This window comes from Periplaneta americana, chromosome 7 (assembly GCF_040183065.1).
Source record: "Periplaneta americana isolate PAMFEO1 chromosome 7, P.americana_PAMFEO1_priV1, whole genome shotgun sequence".
NCBI lineage: Eukaryota > Metazoa > Arthropoda > Insecta > Blattodea > Blattidae > Periplaneta > Periplaneta americana.
The window spans coordinates 185,014,615-185,042,323 of NC_091123.1; the positions used below are offsets into that span (position 1 = coordinate 185,014,615).

A 27,709-nucleotide genomic window follows, 5' to 3' on the forward strand; every position below is an offset into this window, starting at 1 on the left:
GCACATCCAACCAAAAAGCCAGAAACTCAACACACTAGAACAATATGAAATATACAAACACACAAAAACACACCCCAACGATATTCTCAACACACAACTCAATTTCAGAACACACACACACACACACACACACACTCTTTGACTCCACTTTACACCACACGAACACACCCTCACAGGAAACAAAACAAGAGGCGCCAAGACCAGCAACGACCAGTTCTGAAGATGGCCCATAATTAATACTTACTTACAAATGGCTTTTAAGGAACCCAAAGGTTCATTGCCGCCCTCACATAAGCCCGCCATCGGTCCCTATCCTGTGCAAGATTAATCCAGTCTCTATCATCATACACCACCTCCCTCAAATCCATTTTAATATTATCCTCCCATCTACGTCTCGGCCTCCCAAAGGTCTTTTTCCCTCCGGTCTCCCAACTAACACACTATATGCATTTCTGGATTCGCCCATACGTGCTACATGCCCTCAAACGTCTGGATTTTAAGTTCCTAATTATGTCAGGTGAAGAATACAATGCGTGCAGTTCTGTGTTGTGTAACTTTCTCCATTCTCCTGTAACTTCATCCCTCTTAGCCCCAAATATTTTCCTAAGCACCTTATTCTCAAACACCCTTAACCTATGTTCCTCTCTCAGAGTAAGAGTCCAAGTTTCACAACCATACTGAACAACCGGTAATATAACTGTTTTATAAATTCTAACTTTCAGATTTTTGGACAGCAGACTGGATGATAAGAGCTTCTCAACCGAATAATAACACGCATTTCCCATATTTATTCTGCGTTTAATTTCCTCCAGAGTGTCATTTATATTTGTTACTGTTGCTCCAAGATATTTGAATTTTTCCACCTCTTCGAAGGATAAATCTCCAATTTTTATATTTCCATTTCGTACAATATTCTGGTCACGAGACATAATCATATACTTTGTCTTTTTGGGATTTACTTCCAAACCGATCGCTTTACTTGCTTCAAGTAAAATTTCCGTGTTTTCCCTAATCGTTTGTGTATTTTCTCCTAACATATTCACGTCGTCTGCATAGACAAGAAGCTGATGTAACCCGTTCAATTCCAAACCCTGCCTGCTATCCTGAACTTTCCCAATGGCATATTATAGAGCGAAGTTAAAAAGTAAAGGTGATAGTGCATCTTCCTGCTTTAGCCCGCAGTGAATTGGAAAAGCATCGGATAGAAACTGACCTATACGGACTCTGCTGTATGTTTCACTGAGACACATTTTAATTAATCGAACTAGTTTCTTGGGAATACCAAATTCAATAAAAATATCATATAATACTTCCCTCTTAACCGAGTCATATGCTTTTTGAAATCTATGAATAACTGATGTACTGTACCCTTATACTCCCATTTTTTCTCCATTATCTGTCGAATACAAAAAATCTTATCAATAGTCGATCTATTACGCCTGAAAGCACACTGATGATCCCCAGTAATTTCATCTACGTACGGAATTAATCTTCTCAAAAGAATATTGGACAAAATTTTGTACGACGTCAACAAAAGTGATATTCCTCGAAAGTTACCACAGTTGGTTTTGTCCCCCTTTTTAAAAATAGGTACAATTATGGACTCCTTCCATTGTTCTGGTACAATTTCCTTTTCCCAAATAGCAAGTACAAGTTTATAAATTTCGCTGTATAATGCACTTCCACCCTCTTGTTTTAATTCTGCTGGAATTTGATCGATACCTGGAGATTTGTACTTTTTCAGATTTTCTATCGCAATTTGGACTTCTGAAAGCTTGGGTTCGGGTATAAATGGCTCAGCAGTTTGTATATCAATTTCGTCCCGATCATTTCTATTTGGCCTATGTACATTTAGTAGTTGCGCATAATAATTAATAGGTCGAAAAATGTAAACAAGTTACGTTAGAATTTAACACAAACTCTTATCATACATATTCCGGATTAATGGTTGTGTGATTGTAAGTATGGGTTTGAATGCGTGTTAATTATGATGTGTGTGAAATAAATTAAAAACTTTATACGCGTTGTATTAATAAGAGCTATTTCGTTTGTATCCTTTACAATATGCAGGGAGGATGATATGTCGTGGGTTGCATCGGCGCGCTTCCACCAAGAAGCATACGCGTATAATGGTAACAGACATTTTTCCTGACTAAGTGCTCACTTAAACGTTCGACTTGGAAAAGATTATTGTCGTCCCACTCATCTTCCTATATTTGTCTTGTCATGTATTGAGCGATGTTGGCCTTGTACAATGCTGAATGAACCAGCGAGTCCCTTTCGAGTACAAAGAGTGTGAGATTACAATTCTGATTATTATGATGTCCTTTATCACCTACCCTGATCAACATCTACTTGGAGGATTTAGTGATTTTTCAGAACATGGGAGAGGTGATAGTAGGACGAAGAAGAATAAAGTGCAACAGATTTGCTGATGATATGCGTTGTTAGCAGAAGAGGAGATGATACTAAGGGATATGCTACTGGAGCTAAGTGACAGCTGTAAACAGTATGGGATGAAGATAAATGCCAACAAGACGAAGACCATGGTCACAGGATGAAAAGTAAAGAAGGTAAACTTGCGGACTCTAAATGAAGCAGTAGAGCAAATGGACAGCTTCAAACACTTGGGATCTACTATAAGCAGTAACATGAGCTGCTGCCAGGAAGTCAAAAGGAGGATAGCAATGGCCAAGGAAGCTTTTAATAAAAAAAGGAGCATCTTCTGCGGACCTCTGGAGAAAGAACTAAGGAAGACACTGGTGAAGTGCTTTGTGTGGAGTGTGGCATTGTATGGGGCAGAAACATGGACATTACGACAAAGTGAAGAGAGGCGACTAGAAGCATTTGAAATGTGGATATGGAGAAGAATGGAACGTATGAAATGGACAGACAGAATAAGAAACGAAGCTGTGTTGGAAAGACTGGATGAAGAAAGAATGATGCTGAGACTGATCAGAAAGAAGAAAAGGAATTGGTTGGGTCACTGATTGAGAAGAAACTGCCTTCTGAAGGATGCACTGGAAGGAATGGTGAACGGAAGAAGAGTTCGAGACAAGAAGAAACCAGATGATAGACGACATTGAGATGTATGGATCATATGAGGAGACAAAGAGGAAGGCAGATAATAGGAAAGACTGGAGAATGCTGGGTTTGCAGTGAAAGACCTGCCCTTGGGCAGACTATATTATAAATGGACAGAACGTTCGGAGTAGATGTATAGTTTGGCTGAGGAATTGTATAGCCTATGCTTTAAATTGAATAGTAATCTGTATAGATCTACTGATGAATTTATTGTTTATGCTTGTAATTTTAAGTAATTTGCATATATATTATCAATTTCTGTATATCCCAACTGATTGAGTTGTTTATGCCTTTAATTTGAATTAACTTACTTGCTATGTATTATATTTTATAGCTCAGCTGATGAATAATCGTTTGCGTTTGTAAATTTAATAATCTGATTGGCTATGTATTGTATATTTTAATAGAGCCATCGATGTAGCTCAGTCGGCAGGCTCGCTGGCCTGCTGATCCGGAGCTGCGCTCGGGCTTGGGTTTGATCCCCCGTTTGGTCTAATTGGTTGGTTTCTTCCGGGTTTTCCTCAGCCGTGGGAATGATGCCAGATGGTCTATGGCGAGTCCTCGGCCTCACTTCACTTCACCCCCGTTTGGTCTGAATATCTGGTTGGGTTTTCCCGAGGTTTTCTCCAACCATAAGGCAAATGCCAGGTAATCTTTTGGCGAATCCTCAGCCTCACTTCATCTCACTACATCTCGCCAAAAAATCTTAAAAGATTGTAATTGCAATCTTGTAAAATTTTGACTTGTTCGACATCTTAAAGCCTCATTGCTAATGTAAGATCTATGGAATATAATAAATGAAATGAAAGAAAAGAGGATGGAAAGTAAGTTCCAGTCCGGAATTCGACTGTTGCGAGTGGGGAAACCCTGAAAAAACCCGCACTGAAATTAGCTGTCCTCGGGATTTGAACAGGGCCTCCCGCATGCGAGTCCGAGACGACACCGCCTCGACCATTCCGCTCGGTATTTTTATAAATACGTTTAGTAAAATTCCCCATTAAGCTAATAGGTACAATTGAATGTTATGCAGAGCAACTACATTAGATAATTTAATTGCATAGCTTGTGAAGCATATCGCAAACTTCGGGCTTGAAAGCACAAGATAGTAATTATGTTTTGAGAGTAGGCAATTTGAATGATTGCTTATCCCAGTGGTGAGCACTTTTATACCTTGAGGCGTTCCACAGAGATCGCAGAAAATCCATCTAGCTCATTTGCTGCGTACGCGAGATTGTCTACTGCTCAGTAGTTATTCGTATATATACCTACACAACAGTACAAATAATTACTACCCTTAATGAAAACAGAACTAGTTTATTTATTACAAACAAAATTAAAGAATTAAAAACTCAAATTTATGCAAACAAGAAAGTAATTAAAAATGAGCTCATCAAAAACTTTAACATATCATTATGGTCGGCGGAAAAAGGCACGTAAGTCAAAAAAATGAATTTTTCAGGAGATACTTTTTTTTTTAAATTTACTGTTAACTGAATATAAGTATAATAATGAAATTCATGTATGTTGGTTAAAGTAAGACCCTTTTCAATTTAAAATACAAGAAATTTTATTATTTAAAACATTAGAAAAAAATACTTGACTTATGTGATTAGGTACAACAGAAAAATCGACTTTTTTTTACTTATGTGCCTTTACCTGCCGACCAGAGTATATCATCATGATGATATCTTTTTCTAAGTTCTTTTTTCTTTGAGGACACACACATTGTGTTACTTTAATGACTCACTTGTGAATAAACTCTTCTTCTATATGTTTTACTATTATTATTAATTTTATTATTATTATTATTATTATTATTATTATTATTATTATTATTATTATTCGATTATATATCGTGCTTTTCTATAAATACCGTATTTCAGATCCACAGGAAACCAGTTTCTAAATGTTTACGATAAATATATTATTCCTATTTGTCGATTGAAATATCATTACAAATAATTTATCAGCATATCAATAACAACCTCATAAAATTACTTACAAAAACACTCCCAAAAATAATATACACTTATGAAAAAAAAAAAATAAAAAATAATTGGATTAACAATATTTTCACCGTTACAATTACACATATATAAACACTAAATGTAAACATTTACATAGAGATAAAAAATTTTACAGGAGAAAAAGTTCGTCCAAAGGGCTGGACTCTGGAAGAGTACCCAAAACGCTCATTGCATTTCCGCGTTGAATAGCAATACTTAAGCGTTGACGCAAATAAGTAGTGCAACGGCGATCACCAGTAATGGAGATCAAAATTTGGCCGATTTGAGATACCAAAACTTTAGCGTCATGACTCCAAGGACCGAAGGTCTCCACAGCAAAGGGGACAAAGATATAATTGTCTAAAAGATGAGCATATTTATTGACTTTCTTCTTCACGGCTAATTCAGCAGCAGATGCTGCGTGTCTGGAGGTATTCGGCAAGTGAGATGGAGCTAGAATGTCAACGCAAGTGCAGTCCCAAATTAAAGATTTTCCTCTAGACCATGGAATTAAGGTGAGACCATCGGGTCGTTTACCATCCGCGCGACTAATACCTGGTGGTTCCAAAAGAGACGGGATGCCACAAGAAGTCAGAGATCTTTTAATGATATCATTGAGTGATGTATGTCTGGGAATGCGACCCTTGCTCCTCGCACAGCTGAGTGCATGATAACCGTAAATATCAGCAATTCCCCCGCAAAAACATTGGTGTGGCTGGCAGAGTTTATTATTATTATTATTATTATTATTATTATTATTATTATTATTATTATTATTATTATTATTATTATTATTATTTCCTACGTAACTTCATAGCATCTCCTCAAAATGTTTTACCTCATGAATTTCAATGAGAAAACGTACAAAAAGACAATGTCATCAATATTGAGAAATGTTACAAGATGAAAATGTAAACAAGACAATTATTAATGTTGACATGTTACTGAAAGGCTGGACAATTCCATTAATTTTTCATAAACGTTCAAACTATCTGCCGTTCTGAGCAGCACACACCTGTACTCTTCTTCTAACACTGTCAGTGACTCCTTATACTTCGGCGTCGTCAAGTGACTGGCAGAGTAGGAATTGATGAAAACGTTTGTTTTGAAAAGCTCTATCAAATGGTGCCATATTTGACCCCAACTCCCATTTGAAATTTTAAAGTGATACGCCACTGACCCTACTTCCTGTCAGAGCTGATTGATGAAATCAAGCTCAAGCGAAAGTTCACATGTGGTTTAGTTATAAATATTTTTGTCTCGAAAATTTTCATGCACTAGTTTCCGAAATAAAAGACACGGATGGTCGGAATTACCCATTGCATTTTCGTACGTTTTCTCATTGAAAGAGTAGGAATTGATAAAAACGTTTCCTATGAAAGTTGTTTGTTTTGAAAATCTCTATCAAGTGGTGCCCTATTTGACCCCAACTCCCATTTGAAATTTTAAAGTGATACGCCACTGACCCTACTTCCTGTTAGAGCTGATTGATGAAATCAAGCTCAAGCGAAAGTTCACATGTGGTTCAGTCATAAATATTTTTGTCTCGAAAATTTTAATGCACTAGTTTCCGAAATAATTGACTGTTACTGGTGGTCTGAACCACCCTGTATATTATAATTACTGTGGAATTTACAGCAATGGTACAGAGTACGTGTAACTACTGCAAGGCCACCCTGCCTCCTTGTTAATTTCTACGAAGTGCACAGCGTACAATTTTGCACTGCGTTGTGTGTGATTTTGCTACTTGATTTAGTAATAAATCACAGGATATCATTAAAGTTTTCCACAGCTTTTCTTAATCTCGTAGTGCCTAGCCTTGGCCCAGTCACGCTACTGCATCTCCTCAAGTGGTCTTTGATATTTATGCTGGACAAAGCGTGTGTACAGCTTATTTCCGCGACATGTAAACTGCAGTTTATACTTTTACTAGAGGCTTGTACAGCAAATGCTGCAAACTAAGTAAATTAGGCATTCAAATAAAAATTGTTCAGATTTATTTTCAATAAAGAATACCAGACATTCTGAAAGTTATTTGCTTCCATAATAATGAAACATATTCCCTATGAATGTTTTTTTTTATGCCAAATACTGTTTCTTCAACCTATCCACCTTCAGTTTTTGAGTTTCAACGCGAAAACGCAAGTAACAATGTCAGAACGATCAGTGGGTTTTTCATGTGGGACTAAATAATAGCTAATTCAGATCATTGTGAATTGTACGCGAAAGTTAAAAAAAGTCAGGTTTGCTATGCTTTCGAACAATAAACATAGAATCTTGGTATATCTGCTGCATGGAGAGCTTGAAATGTAGACGGTAAAATCATTTCATCCTACTAAGAGATCTTGCTGAAATGATCGGGAGACTACATAATTTTGTAGGCTTCTTATTTTATCAATAAGTAATACCTTTTGGCTTTTCCTTAGGAACTGCAATTTTTCCGCTCTCTCGAGCCAATACTGAAGAGAATGACGCATATAAATATCTACACCACACCGCCATTAAGTATGTGAAAAAGAACCAACCCCACTTGATTAATAACTATAAAAATATAATTTGATTTTTAGTAACAATATTATTATCTTACGTAAGTTTTGTAGTTATGTAGCCGCCACTCACTAAATTATAGAAATGAAGATCTAATTTAAGATATTCTCTACATCTACTTACATAACCCCAAAACGTTTCACTTTCATATCATCAATATAGCATTAATATGTATACTTAATGAAAAATAGTCGCATCATGGCATTAACTATAATAATATTTAATTTCTAATGGTAATAATGTCATCAAACCAGCTCAAGTTTTGTAGTTTTTATTATCCAATACACAGCTGTACTCAGAAAATTACACACCACAGAATCAAACCTCAAATTATTTTTAGCAAGTCTTAAGGTTTTTAATAACCAATTTAATTTGAGCTCTAAATATGTCAGCATTCTTGCAGATCACGGCCTTCGTGTAATATTGTTTACTGTAGTGTGCGTTTTGTTTTATTCTGAAATGCAACACGGCCGACTTGATGCTCGCTTCGCTTCTCCTGAATGCACTTAGCTAGTTCTCAAAACTGACGACAGATGGATTTTGGAAAATAGGAAAATTATGTAGGAAAATTGACATTTCACTGAAAACTACTATTTTTCCGAAAAACTTTGGTTTCAAGGCTTCAAAATGACGTGCCATTTATTAAAATCCGTTCAGCCGTTTTCCCGTAATTTCCATTACCAGTTCAAATTATATATATATATATATATATATATATATATATATATATATATATACATACATACTAGGTTCAAAAAGTTCCCGGAATTTGCTAGCATCATAGAAACAACGTACCTTAAACACTATTCTACAGCATTCCCTTCAAAATAGTTGCCTTCCGCAACTACACACTTTTGCCAACGCGTGTAGAGTTCCTGGAAGCAGGCCTGGAAGCCATTTTGTGAAACCCGTCTTAGTGCTCTCGTCGCGTTTGCGATAACCTCTTCAGCATTGAATCTCCGTCCTTTCAGATGACTTTTCAGACGGGGAAACAGAAAGTAATCAGGTGGTGAGAGATCAGGAGAGTATGGTGGGTGATCCAAAGCAGTTATGTTGTGCCTGGCAAGAAAATTCTTTACAATAATTGCGCGATGAGCAGGTGCATTGTCATGCATAAGGAACCAGTTGTTTTCTACCCACTTTTCTGGACGTTTCCTTCTCACTGCGTCCCAGAGGCGACGGAGGGTTTCTACGTACAATTCTTTCGTTACAGTACGACCTTCTGGAATGAACTCATGGTGCATGAGACCCTGAGAGTCGAAGAAAACTTCCAACATAACTTTGCTTTAAGTGTGCTTAAATGCGACAGGCTCATGTCAGTAGATTTACTGGCATGTGAAAGAACTCCTGCGGGACAAAATTCCGGCACATCCGGCGATGCTGATATAACCTCTGCAGTTGCGAGCGTCGTTAAATAAAACATAACATTTAAAATAACTTTGCCTTTGGAAGTGTCCCTAGGAAATTTTTGCTTCCGAGGAGATGTTTTCGATTTCCACTCAGATGACTGTCGTTTAGGGACTGGGTCGTACAAGTAGCACCAGTTTCATTTTGTTTAAGAAATCACCATCTTCATCAGCCATACTGATCATGTCCCCAGCAAAACACAGAACTTGATGTTTGTACTTTGCTCTGTGGACATAATTACAAAATGCGACGAACAAACAAAACACTATGATAAACAATTGCCTACAACTCAAAACCAATAATTGCCATTATCAACAAACTTTAAGGAAATGACATCATGAATGTTACCAACAAAACAAATGTATAATATCCCTTGTTATATATTAATACGAAAAATGTTAGTAAAATTCCGGGAACGTTTTGAACCTAGTAGTATATATATATATTTTTTTTTTCAGTCCACCTTCACTGTCATAGCGTCCACACCTGTGGAGTAACGGTCAGCGCGTCTGGCTGCGAAACCAGGTGGCCCTGGTTCGATTCCCGGTCGGGGCAAGTTACCTGGTTGAGGTTTTTTCCGGGTTTTCCCTCAACCCAATATGAGCAAATGCTGGGTAACTTTCGGTGTTGGACCCCGGACTCATTTCACCGGCATTATCACCTTCATATCATTCAGACGCTAAATAACCTAAGATGTTGATAAAGCGTCGTAAAATAATCTGCTGAAATAAAAAAAAAATTCACTGTCATAGCAACCAGCACTTCCATCCCTACTATCATTATCGACGTCTAGGTCTAGCAAAGCCATGGACGAATGTATCTCTGCAGAAAAGCCTCCCGCCATGGTAACAAGCAAGAGAAGAACGCTGTTTGAACTTAACTTACTAGAAGAGGCTTCATTGTTTGTTTCTAAATTTATTATTTCCCCGACGCAAAATAGTCTGTAATATCGCCACGATCTTAACATTTATCCCTCTAGTCTATTAAGAGAATACGCGTATGAGTAATAATACAAGGCCCTATTTAGAAAAAAAAGCATTTTTAATTTTATTATTATTATTATTATTATTATTATTATTATTATTATTATTATTATTATTATTATTATTGAGTTTGGTATTCCCAAGAAACTAGTTCGATTAATTAAAATGTGTCTCAGTGAAACGTACAGCAGAGTTCGTATAGGTCAGTTTCTATCTGATGCGTTTCCAATTCACTGCGGGCTAAAGCAGGGAGATGCACTATCACCTTTACTTTTTAACTTTGCTCTAGAATATGCCATTAGCAAAGTCCAGGATAACAGAGAGGGTTTGGAATTGAACGGGTTACATCAGCTGCTTGTCTATGCGGATGACGTGAATATGTTAGGAGAAACTACACGAACGATTAGGGAAAACACGGGAATTTTACTGGAAGCAAGTAAAGACATAGGTTTGGAAGTAAATCCCGAAAAGACAAAGTATATGATTATGTCTCGTGACGAGAATAGGCTGTTGTACGAAATGGAAATATAAAAATTGGAAATTTATCCTTTGAAGAGGTGGAAAAATTCAAATACCTGGGAGCAACAGTAACAAATATAAATGATACTCGGCAGGAAATTAAACACAGAATAAATATGGGAAATGTATGTTATTATTCGGTTGAGAAGCTTTTATCATCCACTCTGCTGTCAAAAAATCTGAAAGTTAGAATTTATAAAACAGTTATATTACCGGTTGTTCTTTATGATCGTGAAACTTGGACTCTGACTTTGAGAGAAGAAGATAGGTTAAGGGTCTTTGAGAATAAGGTGCTTAGGAAAATACTTGGGGCTAAGAGGGATGAAGTTACAGGAGAATGGAGAAAGTTACACAACACAGAACTACACGCATTGTATTCTTCACCTGACATAATTAGGAACATTAAATCCAGACGTTTGAGATGGGCAGGGCATGTAGCACGTATGGACGAATCCAGAAATGCATATAGAGTGTTAGTCGGGAGGCCGGAGGGAAAAAGACCTTTAGGGAGGCCGAGACGTAGATGGGAAGATAATATAAAAATGGATTTGAGGGAGGTGGTATATGATGATAAGAGACTGGATTGGTCTTGCTCAGGATAGGGCCCAATGGCGGGCTTATGTGAAGGCGGCAATGAACCTCCGGGTTCCTTGAAAGCCAGTAAGTAAGACAGTGAAATTAAGGACTTTGAACAGTTACGAAGGAAAAACAAAACAAACAAAAGGTACTAAATTTATTTATACTTCCTTAAAGGCGATATTGTCTGCAAGAGTTTAGGTTTCTCTAATAAATATTTATAAAATTCTTGATATTTTAAATTTTATTTTACCAGCGATTTATAGAACTTTTAGAGATTCTATTGTCAACAGTAGTGCTGTTCATCGAAAAAAAACTGAAACTATTGGCATTGCGCCATTACAAACTGCGAAGGCGTCAATAGAGAACACTTTTTATGATTAATGGTGCTATTTTCAGGGAACAAAAATTTGTTCACGGGCAAAGAATTATTAAGCATTATTAAGCATTTTCTTACTGCGTAGAGTAGGTTTAATTTTTACTTAATTAATAAAAACAAATGTTTCTCTCTTCGTAACTTTTACAATAAACTGTCTAGCTTTTATTAATCAGTTTATCTTTTAGTACTTTGATTTTTATTGTATTTGTAAATTTAATATTAATTGTAATTATAATTGAAATTGTATTCTTAATATTGTACACTCAGGGACAAAAAAAACCGGACACTTTAATATTTGCTGGTATTTTGCAAAACATTATCTTCTCACACAATATTATGGTAGCCATCTGTTGTTATGGAGATGTGTATACATTGTTGATTGTTTTTTGTTTTATAAACAAGCATTACAACCAAATATTCCAATTTTGCTTTCGGAGTCTCAGCTATAACAATTTTGTCTCAACCATTTTGTGCTTCATTATCGTTATCATTCGTTATTTCTTTATTTTTACATTTTCTGAGTTTAAGTGGGGTTGTAACATTTGTCTTAAAACAAGATGCGACGTGAAGATGTGGCTCGAGCTGTAGCCCTTTACGATGATGGACGCAGTGTACGTTACATTGCAAATGTTATGAATATGGCTAGAAGCACAACCCATGACGCCATAAAACGGTTTAGAGAGACCCTAGAATATACCAGAAGACCAGGTTCGGGTCGTCCAAGAGCTACAAATCCAAATGAAGACAGGTATATGGTGTTGAGAGTTCTTAGGGAGCGCAACCTGCCAGCTACTAGTGTAGCCTAGCAATTTGTTAACATGCATGGACGCCCAATTTCGGCCAAAACAGTTAGAAGGAGGTTGAAAGCAAGTGGACTGATATCAAGTAGACCTGCAACTGGTCCCAGACTTCTCAGGATGCATCGAGTTGAACGACTGCGTTTTGCAAATGACCACAGGGATTGGAGAAATGGACAGTGGAGTTGTTGTAATCCTCTGGTAGAGGGGAAGAGAAGGCCATCAGCCTGATGGCCTTATCTCTATCAGGTTAAATAAATAAATACATAAATAAATAAATAAGTAAATAAATAAATAAATAATTGAGACAAAAAATGAGGGCATATCCTCGAAAAGAGGACGTCTTGTCACCACTGTAGGCCTAATATTTTGACGATGATGATGATGATGATGATGATGATGATGATGATGATGATGTATCTGTGGGGTAAGGGAGTTTCTCTGCACACCCTTCATCAGTAGGGTGCTAATTGCACGACTGCAACATGTAGCGATCGAGCAGCGCAGATTCTGCAGCCCCAAACAAAGCGATGGCATCGCCCGCTACGCTTGCAGCCGGGCGCATTATTGTGCGGGTTCCTGGGTTCGAGTTGAGGATCTCGTCAGCGGAGCATGACGTCTCCCGGCCGCGAGGGGAGCGGCGGCAGACCTGCGCCGTGCGCCGTTCGCTTGTTTTGGGGGGCCGGATCGATGTAGGGGGACAGCCGTGCTAGGCAAGCAAAACCTGGCTGACCTGCACAGGCGGATCAGCGCTTCCGATAGCTCGGTGGATGGGGGTTCGTAACCCGGGTTACAGGGGGCTTTTTGTTTTGTGTGTCACGTGCCTGCCGGAACATCTTCTTACTGTGCGGGCCCTAAATTGCTTGCACGGGATATTATGTTGATTTGCGTGTGTTCGAATCCGACACGTGCTGCTGGTTCTGCAAAATGGCATGAAGACGGTCACGTGATGTGATGAAATGTGATGGGGATTATCATTGGGTCCTGTGTACCCGAACCGGAGCAAGATTCTTCGTACAGGATCAGGCGAGTGCTATACGGTGAGTTACATCCCACGCGCCATCATCCCGTCTGAGTGCGTGAGCGAGTGAAACCTGGCAGCAAAACCATTTATTACTGTGGAGTTATACAGGGACATCATTTTATTTTTACTAACATTTTTAATATTAACTTGCCTATACCTGTGGATCAACGGCGTTTGCTACCCCCTTCCACGACTGGAGTTCGATGATACTGGCGTAATATACAGGGACATCATTTTATTTTTACTTCAATTTTTATTGTACCTGAGTTTTTGAATGTACTTCACTCCCACCCCTTCAACCGTCTTCCACACAGATCCAAGACCGCATATACAGTCATAGTAGCCACAGTACGTTCCAAAAATATGTTCACATTTTCCAGTGACGAAAGAGCTTTCAATATTGAATCATTTTCGCACAGGTACTGTCGTCCATTTGCCTACGTCGTATCTCGGTTTCCCCAACCAGCTTTTATTCGCCAGCTAGGGGCTGGGCTGTCTTAGCTCTTTTCTGAGAACATTAATTTCTGTTAGGAATTGGACGTCTACGTAATATTATACAACTGTTTAAAATAACTTAAATAAAAGGGCCTTGTGAAGTAATTAACTGTCACGTGATTTCTCTCCTTTCTACGACCCTACGACATAACCACTTGGATGGACAGTAGATAGTATGTCTGAGTAATTTTATCTTTTTGGGCAGAAGTGAAGATTGAATTTACAGTACGTAAGGTACTCTTTTATAGAGAGGTACAGAATTATTTCAACATGAATTACTAGTACGAAGAACTGGTAATTGGAAATAAGTACAATATGCTATAGTGCGATAATATGCACATTAGAACTGAAGCCTGCATCGAAATGTGTTTAAATATCCATATTATGATTATTTTTCAATTTAACTTCATTCTCTTTATTGTATGCTAATGTGTTGTAGACAGTATAATATACACTGCATAATGAATACGTCCACATGGACAGCTTAGTTCGTGAGTAAAAACACTCATTGTTAATACTGTACTGTATTTTGATTAAACAAAAACCTAATGAAAATTATCAAACTCAAAAGCGCAATATTTCCTAGTTTACATAAATGGATGAACTACTTTTCTCCCCTCCTATACATAGTAAAGTGATTTGTTTGTATATTACGTCAGTATCATCGAACTCCAGTCGTGGAAGGGGATAGGAAACGGCGTTGATCCAGAGGTATAGGCAAGTTAATATTAAAAATGTTAGTAAAAATAAAATGATGTCCCTGTACAAACAAATCACTCTACTAGGTATAGGAGGGAAAAAAAGTAGTTCATCCATTTACGTAAACTAGGAAATATCGCGCTTTTGAGTTTGATAATTTTCATTAGGTTTTTGTTTAATCAAAATACAGTACTGTATTAACATTTAGTCTTTTTACACACGAATTGAGCTATCTATTCGGACGTATTGATTATGCAGTGTATATTGTACTGTTACAGCACGTTAGCGTACAATATAGAGAATGAAGTTAAATTGAAAAATCATAATATGGATATTTAAACGCATTTTTGAAAATGGTGGCCGTTCATTTCGATACAGGCTTCAGTTCTAATGTGCATATTATCGCACTATAGACTATTGTACCTAATCCCAATTACCAGTTTCGTCCTTCGTAATAGTAACTCATGTTGAAATAATTCTGTACCTACTCTATAAAAGAGAACCTTACGTACTGTAAATTCAATCTTCACTTTTGCCCGATCCGAAAAGATAAAATTACTGAGACATGCTATCTACTGTCCATCCAAGTGGTTATGTCGTAGGGTCGTAGAAAGGGAGGAAATCACGTGACAGTTAATTACTTAACGAGGCCCTTTTATTTAAGTTATTCTAAACAGTTGTATAATATTACGTAGACGTCCAATTCCTAACAGAAATTAATGTTCTCAGAAAAGAGCTAAGTCAGCCCAGCCACTAGCTGGTAGGGGGAAACCGGGGTACGACGTAGGCAAATGGACGACAGTACCTGTGCGAAAATGATTCAATATTGAACGCTCTTTCGTCACTGGAAAACGCGAACATATTTTTGGAACGTACTGTTTACTATGACCGTAAGGCTACTATGACTGTATATGCGGTCTTGGATCTGTGTGGAGGACGGTTGAACTTCATTAGTAGAAGGGGTGGGAGTGAAGTACATTAAAAAAAACTCAGGTACAATAAAAATTGAAGTAAAAATAAATTGATGTCCCTGTACTTCAATTATAGAATTAAATAACCTATTAATAATACATACTTATATCAAATCTGTGCCATGGCTGCCTGTTTTATATTACACGTAATTTTCTGAAGATCGGGATCCCCACCTTATTGCTGGAATTCCGTTGTCTTTTTTCATAGTTCTGAAAAAAGTTTCAGAATTGCATTCCATGTCTTAGTACAGTAGAACCTCTATTATCCGTGGTAATGAAGGGGATGGAGTGAACGGTTAATCGAAAAAATCTGATAATCCGTACTATAAAAGATATTCGTAAACTAACAAGGAGAGGACACGCTCTGTATATCACCGAATGGAATAAGATTGTGTGAGATGAAAGTACAAGACGTACTGTTTAAAGTCATACCTGGTATGGGTGGCCAATGACCCCTCATTTTGGAAATATTGGCTATTGTTTGTGACATACTTCCGTTAGGTGCCTAATAGGGAAGCATTAGACTGGGTAACAGCGTAGCCCATATGGTTGGATGCTGAGTTGTTATCCAGGCAACCTGAGTTCGAATCTTAACCGGTTCTATATTTTTTTCTTTTAATAATGATTAATATTATGATCACGGTTATCCATTTACATACCTATATCATATTTCTCAGTGTATTGAGTGCTTCATCATTTTTTAAACAAATTACTAATTAACTAACATTGTATTGTAAAGGATAAACAATGAAATACTGCTCACGTAGGCAGGTAAGATGTGTCACTGGTGTCTGTTCTATTTCTGTAGCAGCTATTCCATTTCATTTTGTACCCGATTCATTATGATGTCATAAAACACACAAAACATACATATTTCCTGCACCTTGCACAGCAAATGAAAGAAGGTTGTCCACAGTCACATACATTTTTCCGCACTTCTGCTGCGAAACAGATATCCTTCACATTCACAAACACTTCTCGTTCGTTTAAAAATTTTGATGCATACCACGCATATTTCAACATGGCTGACAACTGAAAGTGAATAATAATAATAATAATAATAATAATAATAATAATAATTATTATTATTATTATTATTATATTATTATTATTATCAAGCTTTGAAAAATGAGAAGGCATTAGGATTCGAACTCGGGTTGCCCGGAGGACAACTCAGTATCCAACCACATGAGCTACGTCGTTACACAGTCTAATGCTTCCATATTAAGCACCTAACGGAAGTATGTCATAAACAATAGCCAATTGATGAATTTAAATACTATTATAGTCACAATCATGCCATGGTATGAAAGAAAAATTTCACAACCTCGAGTGGGAATCGAACCTGCGACTTCCTGTTGTCCGGTCAGGCGCTCTACCACTGAGCTATCGAGTTCGTCTCACGCCAAAGGCTCGGAATTATCCTTTCATACTGGCGACTCTGTTATAGAGTACTGTCCATAGCGTCTGATCTAGTCAGCACTGCTTATGGGCTGAAAGAAACTTTACAAATGTAATCTTCATCTTACGATGTTTGATGACGTATACACGTCCGTTGATGTGACATATTAATGAATTAAATACTATTATAGTCACAATCATGCCATGGTATGAAAGAAAAATTTCACAACCTCGAGCGGGAATCGAACCTGCGACTTCCTGTTTCTTTCATACCATGGCATGATTGTGACTATAATAGTATTTAAATTCATTAATATGTCACATCAACGGACGTGTATACGTCACCAAACATCGTGAGATGAAGATTAAATAGCCAATTTTTCCAAAACGAGGGGTCATTGGCCACCCATACCAGGTATGACTTTAAACAGTACGTCTTGTACTTTCATGTCACAAAATCTGATTTAATTCGGTGATATACAGAGCGTGTCCTGTCCTTTGTGAGTGCATAATACAGTTTCGTCATTTCGCCCGTGGTCTTTTCATTTAACATGCTAGGTAGTGGATCAGAAGTTCACTATTTAAGTCTAGTTTTCGATGACGGGTTTTTAGTGGCCAAGGAATCTCCTTATGACAGCTGTCTGTGGAAGGATAGGAATAGTAGAGATCTCATGTTGTAGATTTACAAATTTGATGCACTTTATTTTATTTTATTTTCTTTAAATCACGCACAACTGTAATTCCTATCTCGTATTGTGATGAGACAGTTTCTCATTTCCCAAACCACTCAATTACTTGCACTTTTTATTCTAGTAAACACATTTTCTTTTGATACCTGTGGAAGACATTTTGCATAGAAGTTAGACAGTACGAACACTCGAAGAGTCACGTCACTGTTCGTTAACAGAAAACCACAATTTAAGTCACACGGAGTTAGTGTGCACTCGAAGTTAGTTGCTTGACGGTTGTCAGTCCACTTTGAGGTCTGTGGATATAGAGGGAAAAATTGGATCGGTGTCGGTTAGAGTTCCCGAGTAGCTCAGTGGTAGAGCGTTGGTACGTTAAACCAAAGGTCCCGGGTTCGATACCCGGCTCCGGAACAATTTTTCCCTCGAAATTATTCAAATCAACTTTACAGGGAGTTATACCTGAAAATCTTGATTTGCATAATACACGTCACTGTTCGTTAACAGAAAACCACAATTTAAGTCACACGGAGTTAGTGTGCACTCGAAGTTGGTTGCTTGACGGTTGTCAGCCCACTTTGAGGTCTGTGGATATAGAAGGAAAAAATTGGATCGGTGTCGGTTAGAGTTCCCGAGTAACTCAGTGGTAGAGCGTTGGTACGTTAAACCAAAGGTCCCGGGTTCGATACCCGGCTCCGGAACAATTTTTCCCTCGAAAATTATTCAAATCAACTTTACAGGGAGTTATACCTGAAAATCTTGATTTGCATAATACACGTCACTGTTCGTTAACAGAAAACCACAATTTAAGTCACACGGAGTTAGTGTGCACTCGAAGTTGGTTGCTTGACGGTTGTCAGTCCACTTTGAGGTCTGTGGATATAGAGGGAAAAATTGGATCGGTGTCGGTTAGAGTTCCCGAGTAGCTCAGTGGTAGAGCGTTGGTACGTTAAACCAAAGGTCCCGGGTTCGATACCCGGCTCCGGAACAATTTTTCCCTCGAAATTATTCAAATCAACTTTACAGGGAGTTATACCTGAAAATCTTGATTTGCATAATACACGTCACTGTTCGTTAACAGAAAACCACAATTTAAGTCACACGGAGTTAGTGTGCACTCGAAGTTGGTTGCTTGACGGTTGTCAGCCCACTTTGAGGTCTGTGGATATAGAGGGAAAAATTGGATCGGTGTCGGTTAGAGTTCCCGAGTAGCTCAGTGGTAGAGCGTTGGTACGTTAAACCAAAGGTCCCGGGTTCGATACCCGGCTCCGGAACAATTTTTCCCTCGAAAATTATTCAAATCAACTTTACAGGGAGTTATACCTGAAAATCTTGATTTGCATAATACACGTCACTTTTCGTTAACAGAAAACCACAATTTAAGTCACACAGAGTTAGTGTGCACTCGAAGTTGGTTGCTTGACGGTTGTCAGTCCACTTTGAGGTCTGTGGATATAGAGGGAAAAATTGGATCGGTGTCGGTTAGAGTTCCCGAGTAGCTCAGTGGTAGAGCGTTGGTACGTTAAACCAAAGGTCCCGAGTTCGATACCCGGCTCCGGAACAATTTTTCCCTCGAAAATTATTGAAAATTATTCACTCGAAGAGTAGATCATACTGCGTAAGGGTAAAGGTTTGTAAAAGAATACTCTGGAAAAAAAATTCGTACTAATATAATGTACAGTACTCATATTTTTTCTGCAGAACAAAAGAGAGCGAGAGAGAAAGACAGTCGGATAATCCGCAATCGATTAATACTGTGACGGATAATCGGGGTTTTACTGTATACAGTTTGTACAGAATCAGTTCCTCCCAGTTAATATTTGCCTCATTTCCTCATTTTTTAATTGAAAGTTGTTTAAGCATATTTATTATTGATATGAAGTACTATTTTCCTAGAAGGTGTGATACGTTATTATTTATAACTAACATTACTACCACCGCCACTACATATACCTGTCATCATAATCATCATCGTCATCGGTGCTCATTCATGATTTTTAGGTCGTTATTTAACGACACTGCATCAGCTACTAGGTTATTTAGCATTGATGGAATTGGCCATAGCGAGTTGGTAGGCCTGTTTGACGAGATGAGGCCAAACATTCGCTATGCGATTACCCGACTTTCGCCTTACAATAAATTTGAGGAAAACCTCGGAAAATATCAAGTAATCAGCCCAAGAGGGAATCGAACCCACCCCAGAGCGTAGCTCCAGTTTCATCTAGAATTCTTCCTTATTATATACCGCGTGTTCTTTGGTTATAGAATATAGAGATTTTAACATTGCCTTAAGAAAACTGTGTATAAAAAAATGGAGAAATAACTTAATCAGTGGACCATGTTTAGAAATTAACAGGCTATGACGATTTGTAAAACAAGAAAACATCAGGCTTTGACTTAGTAACCATAAATGATGTTCTCCTATTTTACAGATTTTCAGAATCTTCTAATTTCTAGATATGGCTCAAAGATTAAGTTATTTCTTAGCTGTTTTTGTTTTGTATTGGATTTGTACAAAGTTCGTAGCGTTTTTCTTTACTTTCATTTGTTTAATAGTAGGCTACTATAGTGACACAGCTATCATAGCAACGAGAAACGATACGGACTTACGTACCAACCCAATATTTCAGCATTATAAGCAGCTTTTATTGTTCAGTGAAAATACAGTAGTTCATAAATGGCACAATATTGTTCCAGTGTCGCAAAATATTACCATGCCAATCAAAACGTCATGACGTCTGTTATGACGGCATAACTTATGCCATAAAGTTAACATTATGAAAAGATTTGCCATGCTATAATATTTAATACATAATTGGTGTTATAGCAGCCCCTTTCTTCATAGACTATGATATCAAACTACCCATGATTACAAAATTGAAATGCTGTTTCTTTATTAATTGTTTTGTATAAAAATACTTTTATCATCTAGTCTGTTGTCAAAAAATCTGAAAGTTAGAATTTATAAAACAGTTATATTATCGGTTGTTCTGTATGGTTGTGAAACTTGGACTCTCACTTTGAGAGAGGAACATAGGTTAAGGGTGTTTGAGAATAAGGTGCTTAGAAAAATATTTGGGGCTAAGCGGTATGAAGTTACAGGAGAATGAAGAAAGTTACACAACGCAGAACTGCACGCATTGTATTCTTCACCTGACAGAATTAGGAACTTTTTTTTTTTCAAAATTAATAATAAGCTATTAACTTAAATGTTTTCAGACAAATATGGCATTCACCACGACGAATTAGACTGCGTGCTCTCCTACCAACAGCATTTGCATCACAGCTTTTTCCAACCCTTTTAAATTTATACATTATATATAACATTTTAACATAGTTAATATCAAATTGTACAAATTTAATTTTAATGATACGACCTAATGAGAACATTTAGCCTTAATTGTATAAGGTTAATATCATGCTGTGCCTTTCCTTGTTTTATACACATACGAGAACCTAGCATCAGTGTTCAGCTTTACCATGTACAGTTTACCTCAAGAGGCACGAAACTTATACACTTGTAAATGCCAGCACGTGCATTACTTACTATATCATTAATTGTTAGATCAACTATCACCTAATTGAAAATTGTTTGCATCTCATGCACCTGATGATGACTTTTTAAAGTCGAAAATATTAGTGACTTTGTAATAAATATTGTGATGTAACAGATTATCTGACCTCACAAAGTGAAAAGCGTATTTGACTGAAAATTTATTATACAGACGTGGACAAATTATTAAAAAATGGACGATTTTTATGATAATTCTGTTTACAGAATTTGGCTTTTCAATTTAAACTACATTTGACAATTTTGGATATTTCCATCATTACAATAGACAGAAATATGCAAAAATGTCAACTGTAGTTTAAAGTGAAGTGTCAAGTTTTGTAAAAATATATAATAAAAGTCTTCAATTTTGCTAATAATTTGTAAATTAGCAAAATTGTCAACTGCATTGAAGAGTCAAATTTTGTAAAAATATAAAACAAAAATCTTCAGTTTTGCTAATAATTTCGAAATATCCAAAATGTCAACTGTAGTAGAAATTGAAGAATCGAATTTTGTAAAAAATATACAACAAAAACCTTCAGTTTTGCTAATAATTTGTAAATATGCAAAAATATCAACTGTAGTCCAAATTGAGGAGTTAAATTTTGAAAAATATGCAATACAAATCTTCAGTTTTGCTAATAATTTGGAAATACACAAAAATGTCAACTGTAGTCTAAATTGAAGAATCATATTGTGTAAAACTATATATAATAAAAATCTTAAATTTTGCTAATAATTTGTCCACGTCTGTATATAATTATTAATAATTAGGAACATTAAATCCAGACGTTTGAGATGGGCAGGGCATGTAGCACATATGGGCGAATCCAGAAATGCAATGTTAGTTGGGAGACCGGAGGGAAAAATACCTTTAGGGAGGCCGAGACGTAGATGGGAGGATAATATTAAAATGGATTTGAGGGAGGTGGGATATGATGATAGAGATTGGATTAATCTTGCTCAGGATAGGGACCAATGGCGGGCTTATGTGAAGGCGGCAATGAACCTCCGGGTTCCTTAAAAGCCAGTAAGTAAGTAAGTTGTTTAAAAATGACGTATGAAACACGTTCATAATGTATAGTACATTTTTTGCATTGGCTTCGCTCGTTCCCTAAACATTGACTCATGCAATAAAGTATAACATTGTTTACTGCAATGTTAGATTCATATGTCCTATATCCAGACAAACTCACGGTGTAGGTTACAAACTTCATGCGAGTATTGTACTGTTGGACATATTTTATGTTTTTGTTCCATAGTGTAATAATTGAAGTGTAAAAATATTACCCAAAGCCAGATACATATAAAAACAGATATAAAGATATGATGTACCTACATATTAACGTAAATTGACTGAAATGTGCAGATATATAGCTACAATTATTTTGTTTTTTATTGAGTTATTTTACGACGCTGTATCAACATCTAGGTTATTTAGCGTCTGAATGAAATAAAGGTGATAATGCCGGTGAAATGAATCCGGGGTCCAGCACCGAAAGTTACCCAGCATTTGCTCGTATTGGGTTGAGGAAAAACCCCGGAAAAAAACCTCAACCAGGTAACTTGCCCCGACCGGGATTCTAACCCGGGCCACCTGGTTTCGCGGCCAGACGCGCTGACCGTTACTGAACAATTCTACAATTAAAATGAGCTTAATTGCAAAGGGATAAATATCATGCCAATGAATTTACCTTACTCTTTGTTGTTGCTTATGTATTGGAAATTATTGATATTTTATTCTGTGAGACTTAGACTGTCTCTGGGGAATGTTTTATGCATTGAAAAGGCTTACATCACAGGACGGTGACGGCACATTACGGTAACAAGGTTGTGAAATTTACGTAAGCATTAAATGCTATGAAGATTAGACCTACAGTTTTTATTCCAATAGACATTGTCGTAAGAGAGTAATATGGGTAAAATAGAGATTTTTTTATAAATATGAAAATACCATCACCTTACAGATTTATATACACAATACAATATATTGCATGTAAAACAGCCAATCAAGACAGTATTGAAAATATAGTGTAACTAGTGGCTTGTGCAACAAATGCTGCTGCAAACAAAGTACGTTAGACGTTCAAATAAAAATTTTTCAGTTTTATTTTCAATGAAGAATACTTGTCCTTTTAATAGTTATTTGCTTCCATAATAATGAAACATACTCCCTCTAAATGGATTTTTTTAGGCCAAATACTTTCTCTTGAACCTATCCAACTTCAGTTTTAGAGTTTCAACGTGAAAACGCAAGTATCAATGTCAGGACGATAGCAGTAGCTATTTCAGGTCATTGTGGATTGTAGGCAAAAGTTAAAAAAATGTCAGGTTTGCTAAGCTTTCGAACAATAGCATTTTCGTATAGCTGCTGCATGTAGAACTTGAAATGTAGAGCGTAAAATCATCTTATCCTACTAAGAGATCTTGCTGAAATGATCTGGAGACTACAAAATTTTCTAGGCCTCTTATTTTATCAGTAAGTAATACCTTTTTATCTTTCCTTAGGAACTGTAATTTTTGCGCTCTCTCGAGCCAATACTGAAGACAATGACACATATCAATATCTACACTACACCGCCATTAAGTCTATGAAGAAGACCCAACCCCACTGGGTTAATAAGTATAAAAATATTTGATTTTTAATAACAATATTATTATCTTACTTAAGTTTTGTAGTTATATATAGCAGCCACTCAGTAAATTATAGAAATGAAGATCTAAATTACAGTAAGATATTCTCTACATTTACTTACATAAACTCAAAACGTTTCACTTTCATGTCATCAATATAGCATCAATATTATGTACAATTAATGGAAAATAGATGCATCATTATATTAACTATAATAATATTTAATTTCTAATGGTAATAATGTCATCAAACCACCTCAAGTTTCGTAGATTTGAATATCCAATACACAGTTGTACTCAGAAAATTATTATACACTGCAGAATCAGTTTTTAATAACAAATTGAATTGAGCTCTAAATATGTCGGCAATCCTGCAGGTCATGGCCTTCGTGTAATAGCCTATTGTTTATTGTAGTGTGTGCTTTGTTCTGAAATTCAATCAAGTCGGCCGTGATTCGATAAAATTAGTTCTCAAAACAGATGGATTTTGGAAAATAGGAAAATTATGTAGGAAAATTGACATTTCACTGAAAACTACTACTTTTCCGAAAAACTTTGGGTTGCAAGCTTCAAAATGAGGGGCCATTTATTAAAATCCGTTCAGCCGTTTTCCCGTAATTTCCATTACCACTTCAAATTATATATATATATATATATATATATATATATATATATAGATTTTTATACATTTTATTGAATATTAAATGAACTGTTATGATGATTGCATATAAATCCGTTTCGTAGATGTGATCACACAAATGTTGATTAAAATACACACGTCACAAACTGCTATATTGGCTGCATAGCAAGTTGATAGTTTAGGTAAGTAGCCTATGTGAAATCGGTCATGTTTTCAATTACAAAAAATCTAATGTGCGTGTTTTCCTTTAACGCCAACAAGTTGCATTTTTAAGCTCTTAAAATCCGGCCTGAATTAATTACTTTGCGTGACATATTTACATATTAAAATGTTCTGAGTCCAGCTTTGCTGCCCTCAAATCAAAGATATCGTGAGTGCGATCTCCGGATGTTCCTCAAAACACGGAAATAGGTGTGAAAGGCCAGATATTATCCGAGTCTTTTGGTTGCTTTGGCAAACTAATTACGCCATTAATGACGTAATTATCGTAGACTACGCTGACAGATGCTTTAATGAGTAGGGTAGGTCAGTGTAAACTTTAAATTTAGTAGTTGGTGGATGAAGGTTTTTAGAACTATGAATTATATTCAGATTGTGCAGGATGTGAAGACACCCTTAAATAAATGCTGAAATGAGAATGTTAGGGGTAACGGAAGTGGTTGAAGAAAACCTACCTGTAGTTGTTTTTACACCACAAACGTGACTGGATTTATTGCGAACCGAATTGCATTAGGGAGGCACCTGGTGTTCCACACGCACTCTCCCACGCACTCGTACATTGCGTGTGCATTAGGGCTGTAAGCCGCCATCTTGATTGGTGTAGAGGGTTAAGGCATAGCCTATACGCGATAGAATCTTTGATTTCAGTGGAAGTGGTACGATCGCAGATTTACTTTGTTCAATTTCTGCGGCAGTTATTCTCAGCTGTTATAACTAATTTCCAAGGTGTGCAAAAAGGAAAAGAAAATTGCAGAAATTACAGTAGGAAGACTAGACCCCTCTCTGGGATCCATACAGCCAAGAGAGAGGTAGGAGAAGAATTTATAAGTAATGTCTACATTTATGTAGTCATATTTATCTACACTGTCTAATGACACTGATTTTATCCATTGATTTATCAACAGTAATCTCACTAGAGGTTTTGATTTATCTAGAGAAAATCAAAACTCGAGTGGGATTTAATTGACTATTACACGATTAGAAGAAAGTATATAAAGATTAGAAGTAACAAAGTACTCCAATACAATAAAATATTAATTGACTTACGAAAATAAACCTGTCTTCAAATGTATTATTGCATCATTACGCTAGATGGCAGTTGTGCCAATTATGGAATCTTCATTGAACTCTATAGACGGTTACTAGTCAAGAAGGCTTTGTTGATTCAGTTTCATTTTTATTAAGACAGTTGCATTCCACTTCAATTATCCAGTAATCAACGTCACTTGACAGATGATTTTCAATAAATCTTAATATTAAACAATCTCTGATACGTGACTATCCATAATATCATATAGCAGAAGCTATAACATAACCTAACTACTATACACAAGTGTTAAAAAAGTTTTAATTAACGACGACGACATAAAAAATAAACATGAATAATTTTAAAAGGAATAATTATTGAATGTACAATTTTCAAATTTGAATGTGGTTGGTGGTTCAATTGATATTATATTGGACGTGTGCGTAATAGAAGTGGAACTTGTTGATTTAGGCCTTCATGGTTTATTCAACTTATTCAGGATTTCCGAATGGTGCTCTTCATTTATTTGTAAATCGGATTTCAGAAGATGCATAGGTATGATCAGTGATTTTTATTAATTCTTGTTCTTGAATGCCAATGCGAGTCATATTTGAAACTGCTGTGCATCGACTGGAGTGGTTTGTAATTATATATATATATATATATATATATATATATATATATATATATATATATTTTTTTGACGTCCAGACCAGCGCAGTTTCAAATGTTGGCAAACAAAGAAACAAATGCCAGAGACGCGATAAAATTAAACAAATGCTAGGGACGCGATAAAATTAAACAAATGCTAGGGACGCGATAAAATTAAACAAATGCTAGGGACGCGATAAAATAGTGCGATAAGCAGCCATGATTGGTTGAAATACGTCCTTTCGTACCGTTTTATTGGTCAAAAGTAGTATGACGTAGTAAGAGTGTAATAGTCTGTTTAATAATTTTAATGAAAGTGTTATTTTGCGATTAACGATTGTGGTTAAAATAATAATAATAATAATAATAATAATAATAATAATAATAATAATAATAATAATAATAATAATAATTGATTTTGATAAAATCTTCATTCGAAACTATTACGACCCTACACTGTCGTCCAGGTGGTATCGTTTCAGGCCAAAAGTGGAGCGAAACTGATAACTAAAGACAGAATTTTCATGCACTATCAAATCGTAAAATATGCATGCATCCATGCACTATCAAATGGCCGAATATGCACATTGAAGGGGGAAAAAACATTGAAAATATGCAATATCAAAATTGAAACGTACATTTTATTTTCGAATGACACAATGTGCTACTAACAGTCTTTCCAAATTTCTAAAATATTCTTTCCCCTTGATCCACTGTATCACAAGATCTCTTCTCGAACATTTAATCGGGGACATTACAACACTTCACAGATCACCACACAACACAAATTCACAAAACACCTGTACATGTAGCTTACTACAGACCTACCTATCTAACTTTCCAAATTAAAGGCATGTTAGGGGAAGCATATTCGTGCTATTGTCGCCAAACTACGAAGTATGGGAGGGAGCAGAAGAGGCATCCTTCTAATAATAATTTTAGCCTCAGGGTAAGACTTGTATAGAAGAGGAGTGTGGAATTCCAGTGTGACACTACAGTGAGAGGATTACCTGGTAAGGTTCAAAGTCCTCGGGTAGAAACCATGGATGAATATATAATAGCATGCGAAACATTACTGAGTTTCCCGTAACACATACTAGAGGCGCTGTTGTAGAAATTGATCTTGCTGCCACCTGTTGGGAGGAGGGGCGTAATTACATCTAGCAGGGCACCAAGTAGCGAAAAGAGTAACTAGTTACTCCATTCATTTAGCAGCGCACCTGGTGACGAAAATGTTAAACTGTGCAGAAAGTATTCCCTCCCACCCTCATCAATATTCAAAACTAACCCAATTTAAAATAAAACATTAACATTTTTATTCCTCACAGCATCTTCTACTGAAAATTCTTACCGGAGCTAACAGGAAGATAAGAGAGACGATCTATTTTACACTACCCAATTAAAATATAAC

The 27,709-nt window shown here is 36.5% G+C and overlaps 1 protein-coding gene across 3 annotated transcripts in view; it reads left to right on the forward strand.

Annotated features, from left to right (window-relative positions):
• LOC138703833 (E3 ubiquitin-protein ligase ZNRF1) overlaps window positions 1-27,709 on the forward strand; it is a 248,870-nt gene that overhangs the window by 114,077 nt on the left and 107,084 nt on the right. The window contains exon 1 of one of the 3 annotated variants that reach the window (XM_069832044.1): window positions 13,000-13,338. The exons of the other annotated variants lie outside the window; for them this stretch is intronic. Within the exon in view, the coding sequence (XP_069688145.1) occupies window positions 13,263-13,338 (76 nt within the window). The 5' untranslated portion in view covers window positions 13,000-13,262. Of the gene's footprint in view, window positions 1-12,999; window positions 13,339-27,709 lie in introns of those variants that run through there. 3 annotated transcript variants of the gene reach the window in all.